This window comes from Myodes glareolus, chromosome 1, assembly GCF_982192425.1.
Source record: "Myodes glareolus chromosome 1, mMyoGla1.1, whole genome shotgun sequence".
Lineage (NCBI taxonomy): Eukaryota > Metazoa > Chordata > Mammalia > Rodentia > Cricetidae > Myodes > Myodes glareolus.
In genome coordinates, this window is record NC_142026.1 from 53,243,478 (window position 1) to 53,266,931 (window position 23,454).

The following is a 23,454-nucleotide window of genomic DNA, read 5'->3' on the forward strand; positions in this document are numbered from 1 at the left end:
TTTTAGCCATTGAGCCACCCCTTCCTCACACACTCTTCTTACATCTCTTCCATGATTTTTTCCTTCTCGTCACTTACACGAGTTCAAGCTCTGTCAACCTTGTTCCCATTGCTGGACACTGAACCACATTAATCTTCTTTTCAAAACCACACCCAAGCTTTGCTGTCTTCGTGTAAGCCTCCCAGAGGTCCTTGGGTCAACTGGGGAAAGACCTGAGACCCTGGTAGCTTTGGCTTCCTCTTCTTCACCAGGAGGCCTCCCTTCCACATTCTCCCACCATGATGCCATCTACCTTACCACATAACCAGAACAATGGAGCCATTAGATCTGGACTTTCAACCTCCCCAGTTGTGAGCTGAACAAACCTCTTTGTTTTATAGGCTGTTTGCCCCAGGTCTCCTGTTATAGTAACAGAATGCTGACTACCACAGATACAAGCTTAGGCTCCAAGTACCATGAATAAAAGCTGTGATAATGTGCACAGTCTGTAAAGTGTGGCAAAGTGCAGAAGAGAACCTGACACCTTAGTATACACCTCCTCCCACTGGGTAAACAGCCAAAGGCCCTAACTTCACACCTGAGCTTACAGAAGCGGCAAACACTTCCCAAGATCTCACCGGAAATGACTGTCGTGGTCTCTAAGCCCTTCTGCATAACCCGACCATGTGTTTAATCCATCCGTCCATCCATCCATCCATCCATCCATCCTTCCATCCGGCACAGGGTCTCACAGTGTATCCCAGGCTGGCCTGAAACCTTGCTACCTCACCTGGATGCCAGGTCTCGACCCACTGTGCTCAGTTCTAACAGAGCATTTTTATCCCATTACTCCTTGAAAAGTCAGTTTTCAAGTTCTCTTTGACCCAGGGCAAGCTCATGCCAGGATGATGAGAGAGAGAACGGGATGGCCTCAGATGCTCCTGCCATGTTGTGCAGGTGGGAGACGGGGCCTGATAACGCCAAGGCCAGACTCTCACTGGCCTCCCCCCCCCATTCTTCATCACCAGGGGTGTTTGTGCTCACCATGGATGACGTGGAGTCCAGGAGGCTCACAACCTTCATCTCAACTTCCTCCCCGCCAAAGCTCTTCAACAACTTCATAACTTCACTGATGGTCAGCCACTTGCAATCCAGGCCTTGTATGGAAACAATGTAATCTCCTTCCTTGGCTCCTGCCAGCTAAAAAGAATTGCTTGGATGAATGCCAGGGATTCTTCATTAAACCCCAGACTGTGTCCCCAGATTCATGGTCTAAGTAGCCATTGGTGTAAGTCTGTCTTTTGATTTTGTGTGTGTGAGTGTGTGGTACATCCATATGTTAATTAGGTGCCCCAGCACAGCGTTATACCCCAGCCTGACATTTGCATAAAAGTTTACTACAAGAAGGAAAAATTCATTTGAGGGGTAATGGTGGTAGGTACGCCCTTCACTTAGAGTCAAACCTTTGGCATGGCCAAACCCAAAACTCCATCCCCCAGTTACTTGGGTTCAGGCCACTGACTCTGACTCCTCCCCAATCCCTGTGGGCCCTCCCACTTACCGAAGCAGAACAGTGAGGATCCAGGAAGTGCACCTGGACTGGGGCATTCCCTCGCAAGGTGAAACCTAAGTCCCCTTCCTCCACCTTGAAGTGGATGCCTCGAGGAGGTGTCCATCGCTTGTTGGCCGAAAACACAGACAGTGGGCCCTTGGGAAGAGAGGGTCATGCGGTGAAGGGCTTAGTGGTAGAACTACCACGTGACCCAGGCTGGTCTCGAACACATGGAGTCAAGAGATGCCCCGGCCTTTGTTTCTCAACCAGCTCCATTGTGCCTAATGTCATATCAGAGGCAATGTGTGCTGGTGCCATCATATAGAACAGTATTTACACTGTCTCTAACGTACCCAGTATATTTAAAATACAATGATCTTTTAGAAATTCATTCATAGTCTCTCTTGCTCTACTAGGGTTCGAACCCAGGGCTTTGTGCATGCTAGGGGAGCGCATTGTGACTAAGCGATATCCCTACGCCTATCATTATCTTAATAGGACCAGACATGGTGGTGCATGCCTTTAATACCGTCACTTAGGAGGCAGGAGCAGGTGGAACTCCATGAGTTTGAGACCAGCCTGGTTTAGAGTCAGCTTCTAGGACAGCAGGGTTACACAAAGAAACCTTGTCTCAAAACAAAATATAATAATAATAATAATAATAAATAAAGAGAAAAGTTACAAGGTTCAACAAAAGTCTTCAGGTAATGTATGAAATAAGCGGTTGACATACCAGCTTCTGGAAGAAGTCTGTGACTGTCACCTTGGAGAACTGGGGGGAGGTTATTTCAACCTCTCGTTCAGTTTTTGCTGAAGAAGAAGATTATGGAGTAGGGTAAGTAGACATGTCACAGAAAGTACTGTTTGAAAACTCAGATCTCGAGACTTCCCTCCAAAGAAACTAACCACGTCTCCTTGGCTTGAATACCTCACAGCGTAGATGGAAAACCCCTCAGACCTGGCCTGGGTGACCATGCTTTCCACTGGGGCACTTCCTATGGACCTTAAGGACCATTCGGAGCTGGGAAGGAGACAACCGGTCACAACTCCAGCTTCTCCAACACTGTGACCCTTTATTCCAGTTCTTCCTGTCGTGGTGACCCCCACCATAAAATTATGTTGTAGCTACTACATGACTGCAATTTTGCTACTGTTAGGAATCATTACGTAAAGATCTGTGTTTTCTCATGGTCATTTGACCCCCCCAAAGGAGTCTCAACCCACAGGTTGAGAACTGCTGTCAGAAAGCCATGGTCATCAAGGTAGAGTCCCTCTATTAACATAACGGCCCTGCTGGTTCTTAGGAACATTAACAGGATCTGGGTTCTTGTGGACTTCTGTCTGCTCTAGAGCATGGAGTTTAGTGTCTAGCTCCTGGGCTGAGGGGAATACAGCATCCAAGTGGAATCCTTGACAGGCATTCCTACGTTCACCTGATATAAGGCCACCTGGGATAAGAACTTGAATCCATAAGCATTTCCCCTTTGTTGAATTTTGGTCGCACATGAGATCAAATCCAGGGCCTTATACAAACTAGGAAGTGCCCAGAATCACACCCCAGCCCCTTGCTGGGAGGTTCTAGGCAGGTGCTCTACCACTGAGTCACATTCCCAACATTTCACTGGGGAATTCTAGGCAGGGGCTCTACCACTGAGCCACACCCTAGCCCCTCACTGGGGGATTCTAGGCAGGGGCTCTACCACTGAGCCACACCCCAGCCCCTCACTGGGGGATTCTAGGCAGGGGCTCAACCACTGAGCCACACCTGCAGAAATCTAAAGCACCTAGCCACTGAGCTACAGCCCCAGCTACTTCCTCATCTTCAATACACTATGGTGGCTGGCAGACGGCAAATGCTAAGACTGATAGAGAAGAGCCCAGTATGCCAGCTTGTCGAGGTCCTATCTCTAAGGACGGAACTCTAGAAACCAAGATCAGAGTAACTAGAAACAGAGTGGGTGCGATACTATGGTACACATTTTTTTTTTTTTTACTCTCATCCTGGTTCCTGGTTCATAACTCCCTCCCCCCAAGCAGGCTATAGAAACTAAAACTCCTTTCCTCCCGGGCAATCAGCACAGCTCTAATCTGCCTGTCTAGAATCTGACCACAGAGACATTCTCCGGCAGATGCTGGTCTGGTAGCAGGTCGTGATACCCCTCCATTCCAAAGGGACCTGCCCCACGCCCTGCAGGAGAAATGCTGCGAGGCTCCAGCGCACCCAGCTTGAACTGGTTTTTCCTCTGCGTCCTCAGAGGGTCCTGACTCAACTGGGTTACCCTCCAATTTCTCATCTCTAATTTTAGAAAAATCCTAATCATCTCTCCCTGTAATGTGACCTTTTGAGTGAGGTCCTGCAGAGACATGACTCGCGTTCCCCGGCAAGCAGAGCAGTAACTGTCCAGGCCACCTCAACACTGCTGCGAGTGACATCTAGGACAGTTAGAAATGTTGGGGCCACAAAAGGGAGAGAGCAAGTCCAGGAGTAGAAACAGGTGCACATGTGGCTCCCAAGCTAGGGAGGTAGGTGGGAAAGAAGACAGCCAGAGGAGTCCTTGGTGGAAGCTGCAGGGCTGACCAAGAAGCCCCAGGCATCTCTGGGTGAGAGAGATCACTGAAGCCCAGAGCAGGTCTGGGACAGCATGAGGAGGGGTATACCCAAACCAAACCAGAGAAAGCAGAGCTCAGGGAAAGGCTGGGAGCTTGGGCTGGTCAAGAAGACTCAGCAGAGGGATTAGAGAAGCCCATTCAGGAGCACAGAATTAAGACCAGGAGAGCCTGAACCCACCACACCAAGGAAAGCACAGGAGGGGAGGCGGAGACTGAGAAGGGTGGGGACTGAGAGGGGTGGGGACTGAGAGAGGTGGGGACTGAGAGGAGGCGGGGACTGAGAAGAGGCGGGGACAGCGAGGAGGTGGAGACTGAGAGGAGGCGGAGACTAAAAAGGGGTGGGAACTGATAGGAGGCAGGGACTGAGATGGGGTGGGGACTGAGAGGGGCGGGGACTGAGAGGGACTGAGGCTGAGATGAGGAGGTGAAGATGAGGAGGGCAGGGTGGAAAGGCCAAGGTAAGAGCAGTACCTCCCACCTCCACCCTGGTAGAAACAAGGGTTTTACTTGTTTGAAGGCTAACCTAGAACTTACAGCATCCTCCTGCCTCACCTCCTCACTACTAGAATTACAGTCACTATATCCAACAGGATTGGTACTAAGTCCCTCTCCAATGCAGTCCTGGAAGGCCAAATTGATACAGGCTTGTGTATCTGTAGCCACAAGCACCCCCACTCCACAGGTGCCACACAGCCAGCTGGCGGTTCCCGTCACTCACAAAGGACATCTGGAGCGTCAACCAAGTTCAGAAGATCGTCGTCCTCTCGGTGCTGGTTGTACTTGAGCTGAGTACGCTGGTGGGCAGCGGATAGCACATCCCGGAGCACTTGAATGTCACGCAGCTTCTTGCACAGGTTGGCCTCCCTCAGCGACTCCTCGTGGTAGCCAATGGCCCGGTGCAGATGTCCTTTACCTGCGGATAGAAGCATCTCCTAAGCTACAGTACTGCAAACAGCCTGGTACTGGCATAAGAACAGACAGGAGGACCAATGGAACTGAATAGAAGACCCGGATATCAATCCACACACCTTCGAATACCTGATCTTTGATAAAGAAGCAAAAAATATCAAATGGAAAAAAGAAAGCATATTTAACAAGTGTTGCTGGCATAACTCAATATCAACATGTAGAAGAATGAAAATAGATCCATATCTATCACTATGCACAAAACTCAAGTCCAAATGGTCAAAGACCTCAACATAAAGCCAGCCACACTAAGCCTCATAGAAGAGAAAGTGGGAAGTACACTTGAACGCATTGGCATAGGGAACCTATATATTAGGTTATATTTAGGAACTTCCTAAATATAACCTCGGCAGCACATACACTGAGAGAAACAATTAATAAATGGGACCTCCTGAAACTGAAAAGCTTCTGTAAAGCAAAGGACACAGTCAACAAGACAAAATGACAGCCTACAGAACGGGAAAAGATATTCACTAACCCCACATCAGACAGAGGTCTGATCTCCAAAATATACAAAGAACTCAAGAAATTGGACACCAAAAGATCACATAATCCAATAAAGAAAAAATGGAGTACAGACCTAAACAGAGAACTCTCAACAGAGGAATCTAAAATGGCTGAAAGACACATTTAAGGAAATGTTCAACATCCTTAGTCATCAGAGAAATGCAAATCAAAACAACTCTGAGATTCCATCTTACACCTGTAAGAATGGCCAAGATCCAAAACACTGGTGACAACTTATGCTGGAGAGGTTGTGGGGTAAAGGGAACACTTTTGCATTGCTGATGGGAGTGCAAGCTGGTACAACCCCTTTGGATGTCAGTGTGGAGATTTCTCAGAAAATTAGGAAACAACCTTCCTCAAAACCCAATAATACCACTTTTGGGTATATATCCAAAGGATGCTCAATTGTGCCACAAGGACATGTGCTTAACTATGTTCATAGCAGCTTTGTTTGTCATAGTCAGAACCTGGAAACAACCTAAATGCCCATTGATCGAAGAATGGATAAGAAAAATGTGGTGCATTTACACAATGGAGTACTACACAGCAGAAAAAAATAACGACAGCTTGAATTTTGCAGGAAAATGGATGGAGCAAGAAAACATTATTTTGAGTGAGGTAACCCAGATACAGAAAGACAGTTATCACATGTACTCACTCATAGGTGGTTTTTAAACATAAAACAAAGAAAGCCAGCCTACAAACCACAATCCCAGAAAACTTAGACAATAATGCGAACACTAAGAGAGACCTACATAGATCTAATCTACATGGGAAGTGGAAAGTAGACAAGATCTCCTGAGCAAATTGGGAACATAGGGACCTTGGGGAAGGGTTTAAGGGGGGAGATGAGAGGCAGGGAGGGGAGCAGAGAAAAATGTAGAGCTCAATAAATATCAATTAAAAAAAAAAGAAACATCTTCTAGACCAAGAAAGGCTTTTCTGATTGAGTGACTTTAAAAAGAAAAAAAAATTTCCTGTTTTGTGTGTGTACACACATGTGTATTTGATGAGGTCACTTTTTTTAGATTTATTTATTATGTATACAGTGTTCTATCTGCATGTATGTCTGTCCGCCAGAAGAGGGCACCAGATCTCACTATAGATGGTTGTGAGGGTGTGTGTGTGTGTGTGTGTGTGTGTGTGTGTGTGTGTATGTGTGTGTGTGTGTGTGTGTGTGTGTGTGTGGTTGCTGGGAATTGAACTCAGGACCTCTGGAAGAGCAGTCAGTGCCCTTAACCTCTGAGCCATCTCTCTAGCCCCCAACGTAACTTTTCATTTTTACTTTATTTCCTTTTTTCTTTCTGGGGGGGGGGTCCATGTGGGCAGGGGTGGTGGATGGTTCTCAAATATCCCAGGCTAGCTCAAACTTACTGTGGTAGCCAATGTTGACCTTGAACTTTTGATCCTCCTGCCTCCACCTCCCTCCCTAGTCCTGGGATCATAGGCACAGCCTCCCACACCTGTCTGGTCCTCAGGCTCCAACCCAGGGCTGCAGGCTGGGCGAGGGTCTACCAAATAGACAGCTAGGTTTACTATGGAGCACAGCTCTAAAGTAAAACAGCAGTCATGGAGATGCCTGGGAGGAGGGTGCCCCTAAGAGAAGAAACAGGTACAACTGCCCTGGGGCAGGAATGTAACTAGGTTTTCTAGGAAAGGAGGATATGACTGGAGGGAGGACAGGAAGAAGGGCAGAGTGAGTCAGAGCAAGGACCAGCTCACTCCTGACCTTACAAATGCCCGAAGGGACACACCAGGGTGTGAGCAGAGAACTAAGGTGACCAGGGTCTGTGGGAACAGGGAAATGGGGAGCGCAGCTGTGATAATGGGGGTCCTACCAGGCCTATCTCACAGAGCTGTGTGGGATTCAACAGAGTCAGCATGAGTTAGGTAAGCTCTGTTGACGTGACTTCAGCCCGGGTGGTGGGAGAAGAGGAGGTGAGACCTCAGCCATGTTTTCTAGGTAAAGTTCGTATAATTTGCTGACCAAATGTGGAGAGAGGGAGGCAGGCAGAAATGCCAGGCATGGCCAAGGCACCCCAGAGGCAGAACATCACCAAAATGGGGAGATGCTCATGCTGATGACCAAACCAGGATACCCCATTTCAGTCCTCACTCGCCACTGGTGAAGCATCAAAAACGACAATGGGAACCAGTGCATTCCAGCACTTTGGGTGTATGATAATCCTTCTGTACACTGCAAAATATATATTCTTCTCATTGGTTAATAATAAAGCTGAATTGGCCCATAGCCAGGCAGAATAAGGCTAGGCAGGAAAGCCAACCAGCGATCCGGGGAGAAGCAAGGGTGGAGTCTGAGGGAGATGCAAGACAGCAGCTGGGGAAACAAGATGTCCTAGAGGGCAGGTGAAGCCACGAAGCCACGTGGCAAAATGTAGAGGAATGGAACTGGGTTGATTTAAGGTGCCAGAGCTAGTTAATAATAAGCCTGAGCTATAGGCCAAGCATTCTGTAGTTAATAGAAGCTTTTGTGTGATTATTTAGGACCAGGCAGTTGGGACAAAAGAAAAGCTCCACCTCTGTTTACACTTGGGAAGCTGAGGCAAGAGGATATAGCAAGTTCAAGGTTGGCCTGGGCTACAGGGCTGGGCATTTTACCAAGAACTTGTTCCCAAAAGAAAAATATAAAAAAAGGCCGGGGTGTAGTTTAGTGATAATGTGTTTGCCCAGCATTCATGAGGCCTTTTATTCAATTCCCAGTTCTGAGAAAGGAGCCGGAAGGGGAGGGGAAGGGAGGGGAGCAGAGGGGAGGGGGAGCAACAACAGGGCCATCCGCAAACAGCTACAATGTTAGGAGACAGTCAAAAGCCTGGCTGTGGTTGGAAGCTTGGGCACTGAAGGAGCTGTGAGGACACAGCTCTGGAAAGCCCTCTGTGAGGATGCAGGGTGGTCCGCTTTCCCAAGCCCTCCCTCGGAGCCCCGTTTGGGGCTGCGCAGCTAGCAGAGCCCAGCCCCAGGACAGGAGCACGCACCTAGTTGCATGCGCTGCCCGTCATTCTTCAGCGTGGCGAGAGGCGCCATTCCTTCCGGCATGTGGTCGTAGAGCTGGGACAGGCACTTCTCCTGGTGGTCCACGTCTGTACCTGGCTTCACTGCAAAGACAGCCCCAGTTTACATCTCTCTGGAGACGGTGCCCAATTAAACAAAGCCACAAAACTCCTTTTTGGCTCCAAGGTATAACCCAGGCTGCCAGGCCTTAAGCCTTTGCTCCCAAGGGGACAGCCACACACTAGAGGTTCAGGATTTGACCCTGGATCCAACTCCTTTACCTCCTTCTCCAAGTTGATCATTATATGGAGCCTTCTTGCACAGTTGTGACCCTGTGGCTGCCCCCTCTGCAGTCCTCCCAGGGGCTGCCATACCCCCGTAAGTCTCCTTCCTTCCTTTGTCTTCCCTGGAAGAGGTCCTTCTTGTTAATTTGGAGATAGGGTCTCTAGTAGCTCAGGCTGGCCCAGCACTTACTATGTAGCTGAGGATAGCCTTAAACTCCTGCTGCTCCCGTCTCCACCTTCCAAGTGTGAGGGTTATAGCTGTGTATCACCACGCCCAGCTTTCTCAGTGGTACAGATTGAACGCTGGGCTTCCGGCATACTAGGCGAGCAGTCTGACAACTAAGCTGTGTGCCCCACCGTGTGATATGTAGTGCTAATTGTGTGTATGCGTGAGTGGGATGGAAATACACTCCAGTCCCATAATTTTTTTTTAAAAAAAAATCTGGATGAAGGGATAGTGTGGTGACTCACATACAGTGCTAAGGGGCTGAGGCAGAGACCGTGAGCCTGAAGCCAGCCTGCATATGTGGCGGAATCGTTTTCAAACAGAAGACTCACAGTGAGCAAAGCCCCAATCCTTTTCAAACTGGGCTGCACTAGGGCTCGATACAGACACACACACACACACACACACACACACACACCCCGGAGACAGGGTTTCTCTGTGTAGCCCTGACTGTCCTGGAACTCTGTAGCCCAGGCTGGCCTCACACTCACAGAGATCCACCTGTCTCTGCCTCTGGAATGCTGGGATTTAAGGCATGTATCACCATGCCCAATCTTTTTATTTAAAATTTTAATCATGAATTTTTTGGCACTAATTTTGATTTGCTTAAAATACCATCCATCAGCCAAGATCCTCAGCAGCACATACAAATTCATTCATTAAAATAAAAAATATATCACCTTAGCTAGACACAGTGGCACATACCTAGAAGCCTAGCACTTAAGAACAAGACAGAAAGGCCAGCTTGGGCTACATGACATCCTTTTCAACAAAACAAAGCAAAATTACTACCTGAGGATGTGTGCGGTGGCACACACCTATAATCTTAGCATTCGAAAGGCTAATGCAGGAGGATCTTGAGTTTAAGACCAGCCTAAGTGACATAGGGAGACCTTCTTCTCTAAGTAGATATACAATAATTAAATGAATTAAAATAAACACTACCAAGTAAGGCACTGCATTTCATCCCCCAAACTTCCAAAATTAAAAATAAAAACTGGGTGGTGGTGGTGCACGCCTTGCGCATGCCTTTAATCCCAGCACTCGGGAGGCAGAGGCAGGTGGATTGCTGTGAGTTGAGGACCAGTGAGAGGCTGGTCTACAGAGTGAGTTCCAGGATGGCCAGGGATGCTGTCTTGAAATAATAATAAAAAATAAAAAAATAATTTGGGCTGCAGAGTGGTTCAGTGGTTCAGAGTGCATATTGGTCTTGCAGAGGAGCCTAGTATAGTTCCATCATTCACATCAAGCAGCTTGCAACTCCGTTATCTCCTGCTCTGGAGCAGCTAGCCCCCTCTTCTGGCCACAATGGGTACTGCACTCACACACACACAATCCCACAGACATCTTCACAGATGGTGGTTTGAATGAAAATGGCCCACATTAGCTCATCTATTTGCAGGGTTAGTCCCCAGTTGATGAACTGTTTGTGAAGGATTAGGAGGTGTCGCCTGGATGGAGGATGTGTGTCACTGGGTGTGGGGTTTGAGGTTTCAAAAGTCCACACTCGACCCAGTGACTTTCTTTCTCTCCCTGCCAGCTGCCAAGGGACAAAGGATGTAACTCTTAGCAGCTTCTCCGACATCATGCCTGACTCCTGCCATGTTCCCTGCCATGCTGGTCATGAACTAACCCCTCTGAAACTGTAAGCAAGTTAAATGCCTTAGTCACGGTGACTCTTTGGGGCAATACACGAGTAGCTAAGACAACATAAATAACATTTAAAATAAACATTAAAATATAATTTTGCCAGGCGGTGGTGGCGCACACCTTTAATCCCAGCACTTGGGAGGCAGAGGCAGGTGGATCTCTGTGAGTTCAAGGCCAGCCTACAGAGCAAGTCCCAGGAGAGGCTCTTAAAAGCTACAGAGAAACCCTGTCTTGAAAAAAAAAAAAAAACTTGTAAAATATAATTTTAAGACAGGCATGGTGGTGTATATCTTTAATCCCATTACTTGAGAGGCAGAGGCAGGTGGATTTTTATGATTTGGAGGCCAGTCTGGTCTATAAAATGAGTTCTAGGACAGCCAGGGCTACACAGAGAAACCCTGTCTCAAGAACAAAACTAAGTTATTTATCCCCCTGACTCCCATTAGAGAGGTCGACCCTGAGTTCCACAGACCTGTGTAATAGCCACTTAGGTCAGGGTGTCTTTTCCACCCGGTGCCTTGCGGCGGGCCTAAATCCAAGGCAGGAAGGCAGTTCCCTCTCAGCCCAGCACATCCCAAAGGGAGCAAGCCCACAGCCCCGAGCCCAAGCCTTACGCTGGTGATCGATGAGGAGAGTGGCGGCAAAGTAGTGAGCTAGGGCCCCATAGTGGTGGGTCTTCACGTAGGCCACGCTGGCCCACGAATACGGGATGTTCTCTTTCACTGGTTCCTGGCTCATGGCCGCATGCAGCTGCCGGTAGACCTCTGCCACCTGAAACAGAAGGGATGTGGGCAGGGAAAGCCTGGCCCAGGGGCCCCTCCCAAGCCCCGCTGCAGAGAAAGAGTCCTTTCTTCTAAGCCAAATCAATCCCCTGCCGGAGAATGCTCCAGAATGTGGGCAGAAAGCCAAGCAAGTCCACCTGCTGTCAGCCTCGGCATTAACAGAGGATCAAGCAACTATCATTAGGCTGCTTTGTCGGCTAAGTCGCCGATGGGCACGATGAACCGTATCTGAAACACCGGTACCTGCCAAGCAAATGCAGGCCAGCCACCTTGGAGGCGCTGGCGCATTGCTCGGGTTGTGGATGACTAACCCCACCCCCCACCTCCGCGCTGCTCCTAGGCACCCGTACCAGCAGATCCTGCCCACCCAAAAGTCACAGGAACTCAGAAGCCTTTACCTTGGCAGCCTCCTGAGCCACCTTGACGAGCATGAAGAACTCATTCTGGATCCCTGGAAGGCAGACTTTCTCAAACACACTTTCTTGGGCTTGGGCGAGCATCATTTTGACCAGCACAGTGAGCATGGCGGGGCTCATGTCGTAACTTGGAGTGTGCGTGAATGTCTCTTTCAGGTAGTTTAAAACCCCTAGAATCAGAATTTGTTGCTCGTTAGTAGAAAATCACACTTGTTTTATCGTGCTACTATAGAGAAAGAAAAAAGAAAATACAACTGGATTGAGGGGGTCAACTCATCAATGAGTGCTTGCTTAGCACCCCGGGTGCCTGAGCACAAGTCACGAACAATGCAAAGAAAAATTATCTATCTATCTAACATCTACCTAATGTGTATATACAACTTATATACCTATTTCTATTATATATATACACAGGTATACATGGCAGACACCTATAATTTATATATATACACATATAAAGGTGGTACACACCTATAATCCTAAGGCATCTTGAAAAATATGTATTTTGCCAGGTGTGTGGCACACATCTATAATCCTAGCACTAGGGAAGCTGAAGTAGGAGGATGGAGAGTTCCAAGACATTCTGGGCTACACACACACACACACACACACACACACACACACACAATCTATCTGATTCCCAGTTGCCACGCTATCTAGCCATCCAACCCTTTGTGTAGAGCTAAATAACTGCAGGAAAGACCTGACCGCTGCTGGGTGGTGGTGGCACACGCCTTCAATCCCAGTACTCGGGAGACAGAGGCAGGTGGATTGAATTTGAGGCCTGCCTGGTCTATGAGACCTAGAGTTCCAGGACAGGCTCCAAAGCTACAGAGAAACTCTGCCTTGAAAAACAAAAAACAAAACCAAACAGACTGAGGGGCTGAGGGAAAGCTTAGGTAGAGAGCTGTGCTTACAACGTGAGCAGCCCCAGGTTTATCCCCAGTCAAATGAGGAATGAACTGGGTGCGGTGGCCTCTAATGTCAGCACTGGGGAAGTAGAGGGAGGAGGATCTCTGTGAGTTCTAAGCCAGTCCGGTTTACACAGTGGATTTCAGGCCTGCCAGGGCTGCACAGTGACACCCTGTCTCAAAAGACAGGGGACTGCAGCTCCGATGTGTGGCCAGCATGAATGAAGACTTCAAGCTGACTATGATAAAGCAGCCCCGGAAGGACAAACAGTACAAGATTTCACTTGGTAAGACTCCTGGAATAGTCAAACTCAGACGAGTAAAGTAGAACAGAGGTCACTGGGAGCTACAGGAACGAGGAAAGGGACATTGCAGTCTGCTAGTTAGAGATGCCAGGCGTGGTGGCACACCCCTGTAATATGGGCACTTGGAAGAATGAAGCAAAAAGGTGGCCCGGTGACCCTGTCTCAACGAGCGAATAACAGGTCTAAACAGGAACACTGCAGTGCGCATGATGAGGCTACCCTGGAGCTGGGGGTGCTGATAGCCGCACACTTAAAAACAACGGTCAACAAGACGATTGTGTCTCACGCGTATTTACTACAGTAAGAAATGTTTGAAACTGTAATTTATGACATCTGTCCCTCACCACGGTCTTTTACATTGGATTCTCTTCTGGGACATTTATATCTGCATAAAGCCAGGGAGCCATCTGAGCACCTTTGTTTCTGTCCCATGACTGAGCATGTGATGGAGAAAACAGAAAGCCAGTAGGGTGAGTAAGGGGTGCCAGGCCTTTTCCCTGGGGAATCCTCCTCTGGACATGCCCACGCGGCCACCCTCGACTACTGACGTCCTGGCACCGAGAAAGGTTAACTGAGTCGAGCAGTGACAGAGGGACAGTTAACCTGGAGCTGAAAGGGCCTGGACTGCCTGCCTCCCATCCAACTGGTTTCGCTGGTTTTGCTGCCCCAGAGAAGGCTGGTGTCTGCTCCAGGCTGTTTGTGTGCCCCCTCCCCCCCCCCATCCCAGCCTGTCTTGTCACTGAGTTTCTTTGTTTGTATTTCTGAAGCCTGTGAGGCAGGTCACAAAGTGTGACTCCCTAAGCCTCCTCAGAGGCCAGCCACAATTAGACAAGCCTGCCATCCCAGCATGCCAGAGACCGAGAGCTTACGGTCAGCCTGAGCTAAACATTAACAAGACCTTGCCTCCAGGGGTCAAAATGGCAAAGCTGTGGTACTTCATGGGTTTTAGGATGATGTTCCCAGGCAGGCTGACGCAGGGAGAGGGCAAAAAGATGCAAGGCTGGAGCGGCGCGTGGTGGCACACACTTGTAACCATGGCACTCGGGAGGCCGAAGCATGAGGACCAGCTCAAGTCCAAAATCCAAAATCAGCCTAGCCCACATAGTGAGTTAAAGGGCATGTTGGTCAACACAGTGACCTGTCTCAAAGGATAAAAAAAAAAAGCTGTCAAACTTATCCAACTGGCCACTTGGAGGTCATCCTCTGGTCTGCATCACGACAGCCATTATTACCCTCATTATGTAGACAGGCCTGCTAGACTGAAGCAACACAGAGCCCTCTAATACCACGATCAGCGCCAGGCTGACCCGCTGCACCAACTCCCACCACCAGGCCCTTACAGTTTGGTGCTAAGTTGGTTTTCTTCTTCAGCCCTGATTCTGGTTCATAACAGGCTGGGCTGCTGAAGTGGTAATAATGTTAAGGGGTGGGGGGAACCACCGATTGTGGTGGCTCACATCTGTCTTCCTAACACTTGGGCTGAGGCAGGAGGACCCCAAGGTCAAGGCCACCACCAGCAGCAGGCTGCTGGAGCACGGTGCCTGACTGCGCTAAAATCAGCAACTGCAGGCTTTGCAAACTTGGCCGGTTAAGCATAATCCGAAAAGTAGCAATAGTAACAGTAATTCCCTTTATCTGAGGTTCAGCTTTGTTCCAGCTCAGTTACCTTCAGCCAACTGTAATATGATAATATTGCACGGAAAATTCCAGAAACAAGCAATTCATACCATTTATCACGTTGTATTGTTATCACTGTTCTAGTTCATTGTTAGTTGTTAATCTTTGACTGTGCCCAGTCTATCACAGATATGGGCATATGTGGGAACTCTTTCTCCACTCCCTTCGTTTGTCTGTAGCACTGGGGGTCAAACCTAGAGCCTCACACATGCTAAGCAAACGCCCTATCCCTGAACTCCGTCTCCAGGCCTCAAACAGGCTCCAGACCTGTCAGAAGTTTACACATGTCTTGGAACACGTCCCCTTACGTATAGATCATTGTATTGACCTATAGAGTAACATACAGCGAGAATTTACTTGTGTTTTAATAAATAAAGCTTGCCTAAAGATCAGAGTGCACTAGACAGCCATACAGGCCAAGCAGTGGTGGCACACACCTTTAATCCCAGCAGCCACACTAGTTAGCCACAGAGGCCGGATGGTGATGGTGCATGCCTTCAATCCCAGCACTAGTGAGGAATATAAAAATGGGAGGAGCCAGGAGCTCAGAGTCTCAGTCTGCAGTCTGAGGTTTGGTGGAGAGCATTGCAGTCTGAAGTTACACTGAGGATAGAGTAAGAACTCTCTAGTGGCTTGGCTGCTTTGCTATTCTGGTCTTCAGGCAAGCTTTATTTATTAAAACACAAATAAAATATCACTAGAGTAACAACTAATAGAAAATTCTAAAGGCTACATCTTCACTAGCGAGGGCAAGTTACTGTATTCCCGTTATTGAGAAATAGTCCCGGCCGACACCGAAGCCTCTCACCTGGAAAAAATTAATCATTAACCACAAGCCTCACTATGCATATGAGCCCTACTGTACTGAGATCAGATGACGCCACCACTGAGTAAGTCTCCTGACCAAGAAGTTACACAGCCATTCCTTCCTCCTCTATGTGTGACATTATAGATAAACCCTAGAGTCTCCCTCAAACCGGTCAAGCCTTCTCCTACTGCCTCTGAACCACACTCCCCTGTCCCTCACTAGTAGCTTTTAGGCAAGCGCTCTAGTTCTGGAGCCATGCCCGGGCCCTTATCAGACTTGTAAGGCATTAGCACTTGATGGGTCTGCAGACGACCCAAGCAGGACTCTTTTCAGCTGGGGTCAGAGAATCAGCACCATTGGTACCACCCGGCGGGTTCCAGACTGTAGCGTGGTTGCCCTGGAGGACACACACCTGCAGCTCTCTGGAAGGCGTCCACTGCGCTCTCCAGCCCAGTCTGTGTCTGCCGGTTACAGCGGGTCCCAATCTGGGTGTACAGGGCCCCAATATTGAAGAGGATGCTGGCCTTCTCCAGTAGCAAGTTCTGCTGACTGACCGGAACCCCAGTGAGGGAGTCATACCTATACAAAACAAATAGGTTCTGATCAGACAGATGAGGGCCTGGCTAATCAATGCCACTTCTGGGCACATCAAAACAAAACTTACTTCTCATGTGAAATTCAAAGATGCACAGGCAGTTAGGTTTTTGTTTCCAAGCAAGATAACAAGTCTGACACCTGCCATCCCAGCCTCAGGAGGCTGAGGCAGGAGGACCATGAATTGGAAACCACCCTATCTCAAAAGAAAGAAAGAAAAATATCCCCACAAGCCAGACCTGTTGGCCCACGCCTATCATTCATTCTGGCACCCTCTGAAGGCTGAGGTAGGGGGATTGTGACTTTGACAGTCTGGACCACGAAGCAAGAACCTTTCTCAACGAACCAAATTATCACGGGAAAGAATCAAATGTTTTGTTTCCAAGTTTTAAAACCTCCTTCCGGTGGTTTTATAACCACAGCCCTTGGGTTGCAGAGACAGGAGGATCGCAACCAGTCTGAGGTCAGTTTGAAAGAATCTTGGGACTATATAGTGAAATCCCATCTTAAAAACAAGCCAGGCGGTGGCAGTGGAGGCGCACACCTTTAATCCCAGCACTTGGGAGGCAGAGGCAGGTGGATCTCTGTGAGTTCAAGGCCAGCCTGGTCTACAGCGTGAGTTCCAGAAGAGCCAGGATTGTTAGACAGAGAAACCCTATCTCGAAAAATCAAACAAAACAAAACAAAAACTTTCTTTTTGCTGCCTTTGTCATTGGGCTCAAACTCAGGTCCAGCTCACACCCACAGCCCTGCCCCATGAAAGAAAAGAATCACCTCCCCACCCCCCCCAAAAAAAATCTGTCCTGCCTCTCATTAGTGCTACCTGAGAGCTCTGGTTCTCCCTCAATGACGAGCACACACAGAAAAAAACGGCCCCTTTCACGAGGCTCCTTTGTTTCGGTAGGAAAGAAGCAGGCTTTCCGTCTCTGGTTCTTTACACAAACTACACAAACCTCGATTCACCCACAGTCCCTGCCCCTGGCACCACAATCCCCACCCTCCGGGCACCTGCTAGGCAAACACCGCAGTCAGAATGAGGTGCACAGCAGAGGGAATCCCAGAGAGCACCTACCAGGTAAACAAGAGCCCCATGTGGCGAGTGGGCGGGAAAAACCTGCTCTCCACAAAGCCCAGCTGGATGAAGTAGGACATGAGCAGCTCAATCCCCGCCTCATCCCTGCTGGGTGTTCGACAAGCCTGAAAAGGAAGCCGTGGAGGGGTGAGCAAGCTGAGGGTCGTGGCCCAGGGCCTGTACAGGAACACTCAAACAGACACCGTGCTGTGGGTGTCATGAACCCCAGGAGAGGTAATGGAGGGGACGGAGACAAGGTGAGGAATCTGGGACCCCAGCCCCGGCCCCAGCATGGGCAGGTCACCCCGTCTATGGTTTTCTGATACAGTAACTGCCACGGATGATCCTGACAGCCATTCCCCATGCCCAGCATCCTGGACTCTCAAAGGCTAAAGGATGTCAGTCACAGGATGTCCCGAAGCCGAGGCCAGCAGAGCTGACTCACCTGCCGCAGGTCCATAAGGTCCGCGATGTCATCTTCATACAAATAGCTGTCTTCGCTGTAATGCTCCAAGATAAAATCCTGCAAGAAAAAAAAGTCACGGCGTGAGTCAACAGCTGACCTCGGGGGCAGGGGTACCCTGCACATACAAGACCAGGGGGGTGGGGGAGCGGGGGTGTTCTGTCCCTGAAGGGACACTAGCCCTCTACAGCATGTGGCTCTGGTAGGCCTTGCCCTTCTCCCCATTCCCTCTGCCTTGCTAAAAACCCTTAGGTTACATTCCTAAAGCTAACCACCAAGTCTATTCCATTATTTGGCACTTCCTCCTGCAACGGACTACCAAGGTTCATCACTCAAAGTCCCCTTGAGCTCTCATGGTAACAAGGTAAAACCACCATTTGCCTTTGTGCCGTGCCTGTCTCCTCTCTATCCAGAGGCAGTGTGCTTTGTCCCTCCGGGACAAATAGCCCTGCATACCCTTGTCCCCCACCCTCCATCTTCTTTACAACAGCATCCTAGCCCATTCTAACACAGACCTACCCGTGTTTTCTTCTTCAAAACAAATGGCCAGGCAATGGTGGTGCCCGCCTTTAATCCCAAGCACTCGGGAGGCAGAGACAGGTGGATCTCTGTGAGTTTTGGTTTTTTCAAGACAGGGTTTCTCTGTGTAGCCCTGGTTGACCTAGAACTTGCTCTATAGATCAGGAGGTCAGGCTGGGAAAATAATATTTTTTAATGCAAAGAAAAAAAATTGAAGGAAGGGAACAATGTCTCTGTAACGGTTAAATGATGATACATTAACCACTTTTGACAGACCTGCACGTATCCAGACCTTTCACCATTATGCTGACTTAGTACCTGGATGATGTAGGAGAGTCATCTGTCTATGTGTTACTTTCATTGGTTAATAAAGAAACTACCTTGGCTTTTGATAGGACAGCAGCTTAGATAGGCGGAGTAGACAGAACAGGAAGCTGGGAGAAAGAAGTAGAGTCAGGCAGATGCCATGATTCCCCTTCCCGAGACGGATGCTGGCTAGACTCATGCCGGTAAGCCACGACCTCATGGTGACATACAGATTATTAGATATGGGTTAGTCAAGATATGAGAGTTAGTCAATAAGAGGTTAGAACTAATGGGCTTGGCAGTGTTTAAATGAATACAGTTTCCGTGTAATTATTTCGGGTAAAGCTAGCCAGGCAGCGGGAAGCAGCCCGCCGCTCCCTCTACACCTGGACACATGGCCTTTGGAGCCAATGTGACCTGGGCCTAGGGATATCGGGATGGGATGGGGACCTTTGTGTGAACGGCCCTGGTGGTTAGGCTTAGAAGATACCCCAGTACAACTCTTAACTGAGAGCACAGTAACCCACTGTTTGACAACTGCTCTGAGTGCAGGTGGTCTTTCAACCGACAGTGATGGGCACTTGCCATCTGCCAGGCGCTGTCTGAAGCTCCTTCCCCTTCACCCGGCTCACACTGACCCAGGGGAGGTGACCCACGACAGGCTCCATAGCATATACAAGTTAGACGAGTAGCCCTTAACCAAAACCCCTGGGACTGTTGATGCTTCTGGCTGCAGACGTTTTCATATCAGTTGTATACAGAGCATATTCTGGGACCCAAGCCTAAACTTGAAGTTTACCTATTTTGTTTTTCTTCCTTTTTAAAGACATTTTTAGATAGGCGGTGGTGGCGCACACCTTTAATCCCAGCACTGGGATGCCGAGACAAGGGGATCTCTCTGAGTTTGAGGCCAGCCTGGGTCTGGTCTACAGAGTGAGTTCCTGGACAGTCAGGGCTACACAAAGAAACTTTGTCTCAAAATTAAAAAAATGCTAAATTTTAAAAAATCCTAAAAGTTAATATATAAAAGTTGGAGGAGGGGGTTTCAAGAGATTACTAGCAATTAAGAAGCATGACTGTTCTTTCAAAAGGACCTGGGTTCAATTCCCAGACACATGGTGGCTCACAACTATCTGTAACTCCAATTCTAGAGGATTGGATGACCTCTTTTAACCCCCAGGGGCAGCAGGCATGTGCACGGGGCACAGACACATATATTGAAAATAACAAAAATCTTAAAAAATAAATCAAGGAGCCGGGCAGTGGTGGCGGATGCCTTTAATCCCAGCACTCAGGAGGCAAAAACAGGCAGATCTCTGTGAGTTCGAGGCCAGCCTGGTCTACAAGAGCTAGTTCCAGGACAGGCTCCAAAGCTACAGAGAAAGCCTGTCTCGAAAAAACAAAACCAAACCATAAATAAATAAATAAATAAAATCAAGGGGGTGAGAAGGTAGGTGGTGTAGAGGACAAAGTGCTTGCTGCAGAAGTGTCAGGTCTTGGGATTTCATCCTCGGCATCCATGTGTAAAAGTTCGGTCTATGGTGCATGCTCGGAACCCCAATGTCTCGGAAAGAGGGCGAAATAACTAGAGATTAGGAATCCACTGACCTGATACTCAAAAAACAAAAGGTTGAGTGAGCTCCAGGTTCAATGAGAGATCCTGCCTCAGACCAGTGAGGTGGTTCGGGGAAGACCCATGCGCTCGTGAACCCACCGAGGCTGCGGCTGCCTTCGTAAGACCTGTACTAGACCCACCCAGTCAATGCTCCAGCCGAGCAGGGGGGGGGGCTCATAAACTCCCACCATAACAGAGAAGCTATTGACAGCTGGTGGCTTCCAATTGAAGGAGAGCTGGTTCTCTTTAGGGTGTGGCCCACAGTAGATCCACAATGATGCCATGGGTGAACCCATATCCCCTAGTATGTGGGCAGCTCAAATAGGATTTGACAGGTTATAAAAATAAAAAGACGTAAAGTTGGGAAGTGGCGGGGGAGATGGGGGAGTGGGAGAAGGAGGGTAAATATGATCAAAGTACCTGACGTGAATATATGAAATACTCCAAGAGTTAACGGAGTAGTATATTTAAAAAAAATAAGGTGCAGCCAGGCAGTGGTGGGGTGTGCATTTAATCCCAGTGCTGGGAGGTGGAGGCAGGCGGATCTCTGTAGTTCAAGGCCACCTGGTCTATAGAGCCAGTTCCAGGACAGCCAGGGTGACAAAGAGAAACTGCGTCCCAGAAAACAAATAACTAAATCAGGTGACACTCAACAGAACACACCCAACTTTAACCTCTGGTCTCCACGCGCACACAGGTGAGCACACCTGCGAAAGCACATACACATGCATGCAAACACAGAAAATAAACACTGAACTAAAAGGCCCTAATGAGAAAATAAATACAACATTTTGGGGGAAGCTTGCCAAACCACAGAAGCAATATGTGTGGCAGCCAGGTGCGGTAGGGTGCACCGGAAACTTGGCAGTTAGAAGGCTGAGGCAGGGAGATGGATGGCTACATAGATGCCCTGTCTCAAAAGAAAAAAAGCAGAAATGTAGGAATGTAGTTCAGGGTCTAGCCATCTGTACAGCTTTGGGTCCAAACCCCAGTACAGCTAACACATAAAGTTAGATGTGGTGCCATACTTGAGGAGTAGAGGCAGGAGTGCCAGGAGTTCAAGGCCAGCCTGAGCCACGTGTGACCTTACTGCCTGGAAAAGGAATTTATTTTAATGGCATTTCTCCCCACATCTCATAATGCTGGGAATAGAGCCCAGTGCCTCCCTGCCCCAGACAGGGCTTCTCTGTGTAGCCTGGCTGTCCTCAGACTTACTCTGTAGACCAGGCTGGCCACAAACTCACAAACAGCCACCTGCCTCTGCTTCCCAAGTGCTGGGATTAAAGGTGTGTGCCTCCACTGTTCAGCTGAGCCCAGGGTCTTAGAGCTAGGCAAGCGCTCTTTGCTGAAGCACATCCTCCAGCCCTGGTGGTGCTTGCTAATGACGACGGCTACTTGGGAGCTTCTTTCAATAGAGCGAATCGCATCATGAGACTTGCCTGACCTAACATTCCAAGGAAACACAGGTCAGGCCTGAAATGGAACTGCCCGCCCGCCTGGATCAAGTTCACCAGCCACTCCTCCGGTGTCTGAGTTTCTCTCAAGCATAAATGTGGAATGGAGAAAATTGAAAGTCTGCTAACTGGTCTCATTTGCGCATGACTGACATCAGCAGGCCCCCTTTTAGGCTAAAATGACACGGTTGGAAACCTCAGCTGAGCAGTGGTTGGCCATGTGCACAACACGGTCTTTTTTTTTTTAACATTCGCTTTAATGTGGAATTTGGCACATGACCTATTTGGATCTCTAAAAAAGTCATAAAATCCCCAGGTTTCTATGACACAAGTCGCTTTTAAAAATGCCTGCATTCTTGTAACTCTGGCACTAAGTTAGATCTTAAAGAAACAACGCCACAAACACGACTGAAGACATTCCTTCAAACACTGCCTAGAGTCACAGAGCAAGGGTGGGTCGGGCCAGAAGGTCACATGCCTGTGATAGGGTGGCAGAAGATGGCCAGGTGTTTTCCTCCCCAAGAAATCAATTTTCTGATAACCTTGAGTCCTAAATTGCTACTACCTACCTTTCTCCAACTGGAGTACCCCTGCTCCCCCATTCCCTCCCAAACACACACAGGGATGTGGTCTGGATTTGACAAGAGTGGAAGTTAAAAAAAAGAAAAAAAAAGAGCCAGATAAGGTGGTGGTACACACATTTAATCCTAGCATTTGGGAGAGCAGAGGCAGGTAGATCTTTTGAGTTCAGAATAAGGTCTACAGAATAAGGGCAACCAGTGCTCCAGTGAGAAACCCTATCTTGAAAAACAAACAAACAACAAGACCCTGGAGAGGTTGGAGTGTACTTAAAGTACTTAATGTACTTAAGGAGCTGGCTAAGAGCTGCTCTTGCAGAAGACCTGGCTTCATTTCCCAGCACCCACACAGTGGCTTACAACAGTCTCTTACTCCAGGGGATCCGCCACCCTCTTCTGGCCACAACTAGTACTGCATGCACAGGGTGCACATACATCCATGTAGGCAAATACCCATATCTATCATAAAAATAACAATAATGATTTTAAATGCCCTTGATAAAGGTCTATTTATACCAAGAGATAAACAGTCTCTGCTTGAGAACAGAGGTCAAAGATGTTTTCAAAGTATTAACCAACTGTTGTTAAAACACTTTCTGCTCTTGCAGAGGATCTGGGTTAGAGTCCTAGCACCCACATTAGGTGACTTGCGGCTGCCCCTCACTCCAGATCCAGGGGAGCCTACGACCTCTGGCCTCCAAAGGCATCTCATGCATATGAGTTCCAGCTTGGGCTACATAGTGAGACTGTCTCAAAGAAAAGGAAGAGCAAGATGGCACAGAGGGTAGGGGCACTTGCTGCCAAGTCTAATGACCTGAGTTCCATTCCTGGGACCCAAATGATGGCAGAAAGAACCAGCTGCAAATTCTCCTCTGACCTCCATATATCCATAACAGTTTGCAAGTCCACCTGTCTGCAAGTAAATACACACACACCAAACATACACATACAGACGAATACACACACACATACATACGTACACATATACACACAGGGAACACACAGATACACATACAAATACACACACACACATACACCAAACATACACATACAGACAAATACACACACATACATACGTACACATATACACACAGAGAACACACAGATACACATACAAATACACATATATACACAGAGAATACACAAATAAATGATGTGTATATATAAATAA

The 23,454-nt window shown here is 48.4% G+C and overlaps 1 protein-coding gene across 1 annotated transcript in view; it reads right to left on the bottom strand.

Moving 5' to 3' along the window:
• Rhpn2 (rhophilin Rho GTPase binding protein 2) overlaps nt 1–23,454 on the bottom strand; it is a 57,621-nt gene that overhangs the window by 6,083 nt on the left and 28,084 nt on the right. Inside the window, exons 5-14 of the mRNA XM_087906301.1 lie at nt 17,794–17,871; nt 17,349–17,473; nt 16,095–16,261; nt 11,964–12,151; nt 11,398–11,554; nt 8,608–8,727; nt 4,860–5,054; nt 2,265–2,341; nt 1,541–1,687; nt 1,024–1,179 (exon numbers count right to left, since the gene is read on the bottom strand). Coding sequence (XP_087762427.1) covers nt 1,024–1,179; nt 1,541–1,687; nt 2,265–2,341; nt 4,860–5,054; nt 8,608–8,727; nt 11,398–11,554; nt 11,964–12,151; nt 16,095–16,261; nt 17,349–17,473; nt 17,794–17,871 — 1,410 coding nt within the window. The remainder of the gene's footprint in view (nt 1–1,023; nt 1,180–1,540; nt 1,688–2,264; nt 2,342–4,859; nt 5,055–8,607; nt 8,728–11,397; nt 11,555–11,963; nt 12,152–16,094; nt 16,262–17,348; nt 17,474–17,793; nt 17,872–23,454) is intronic.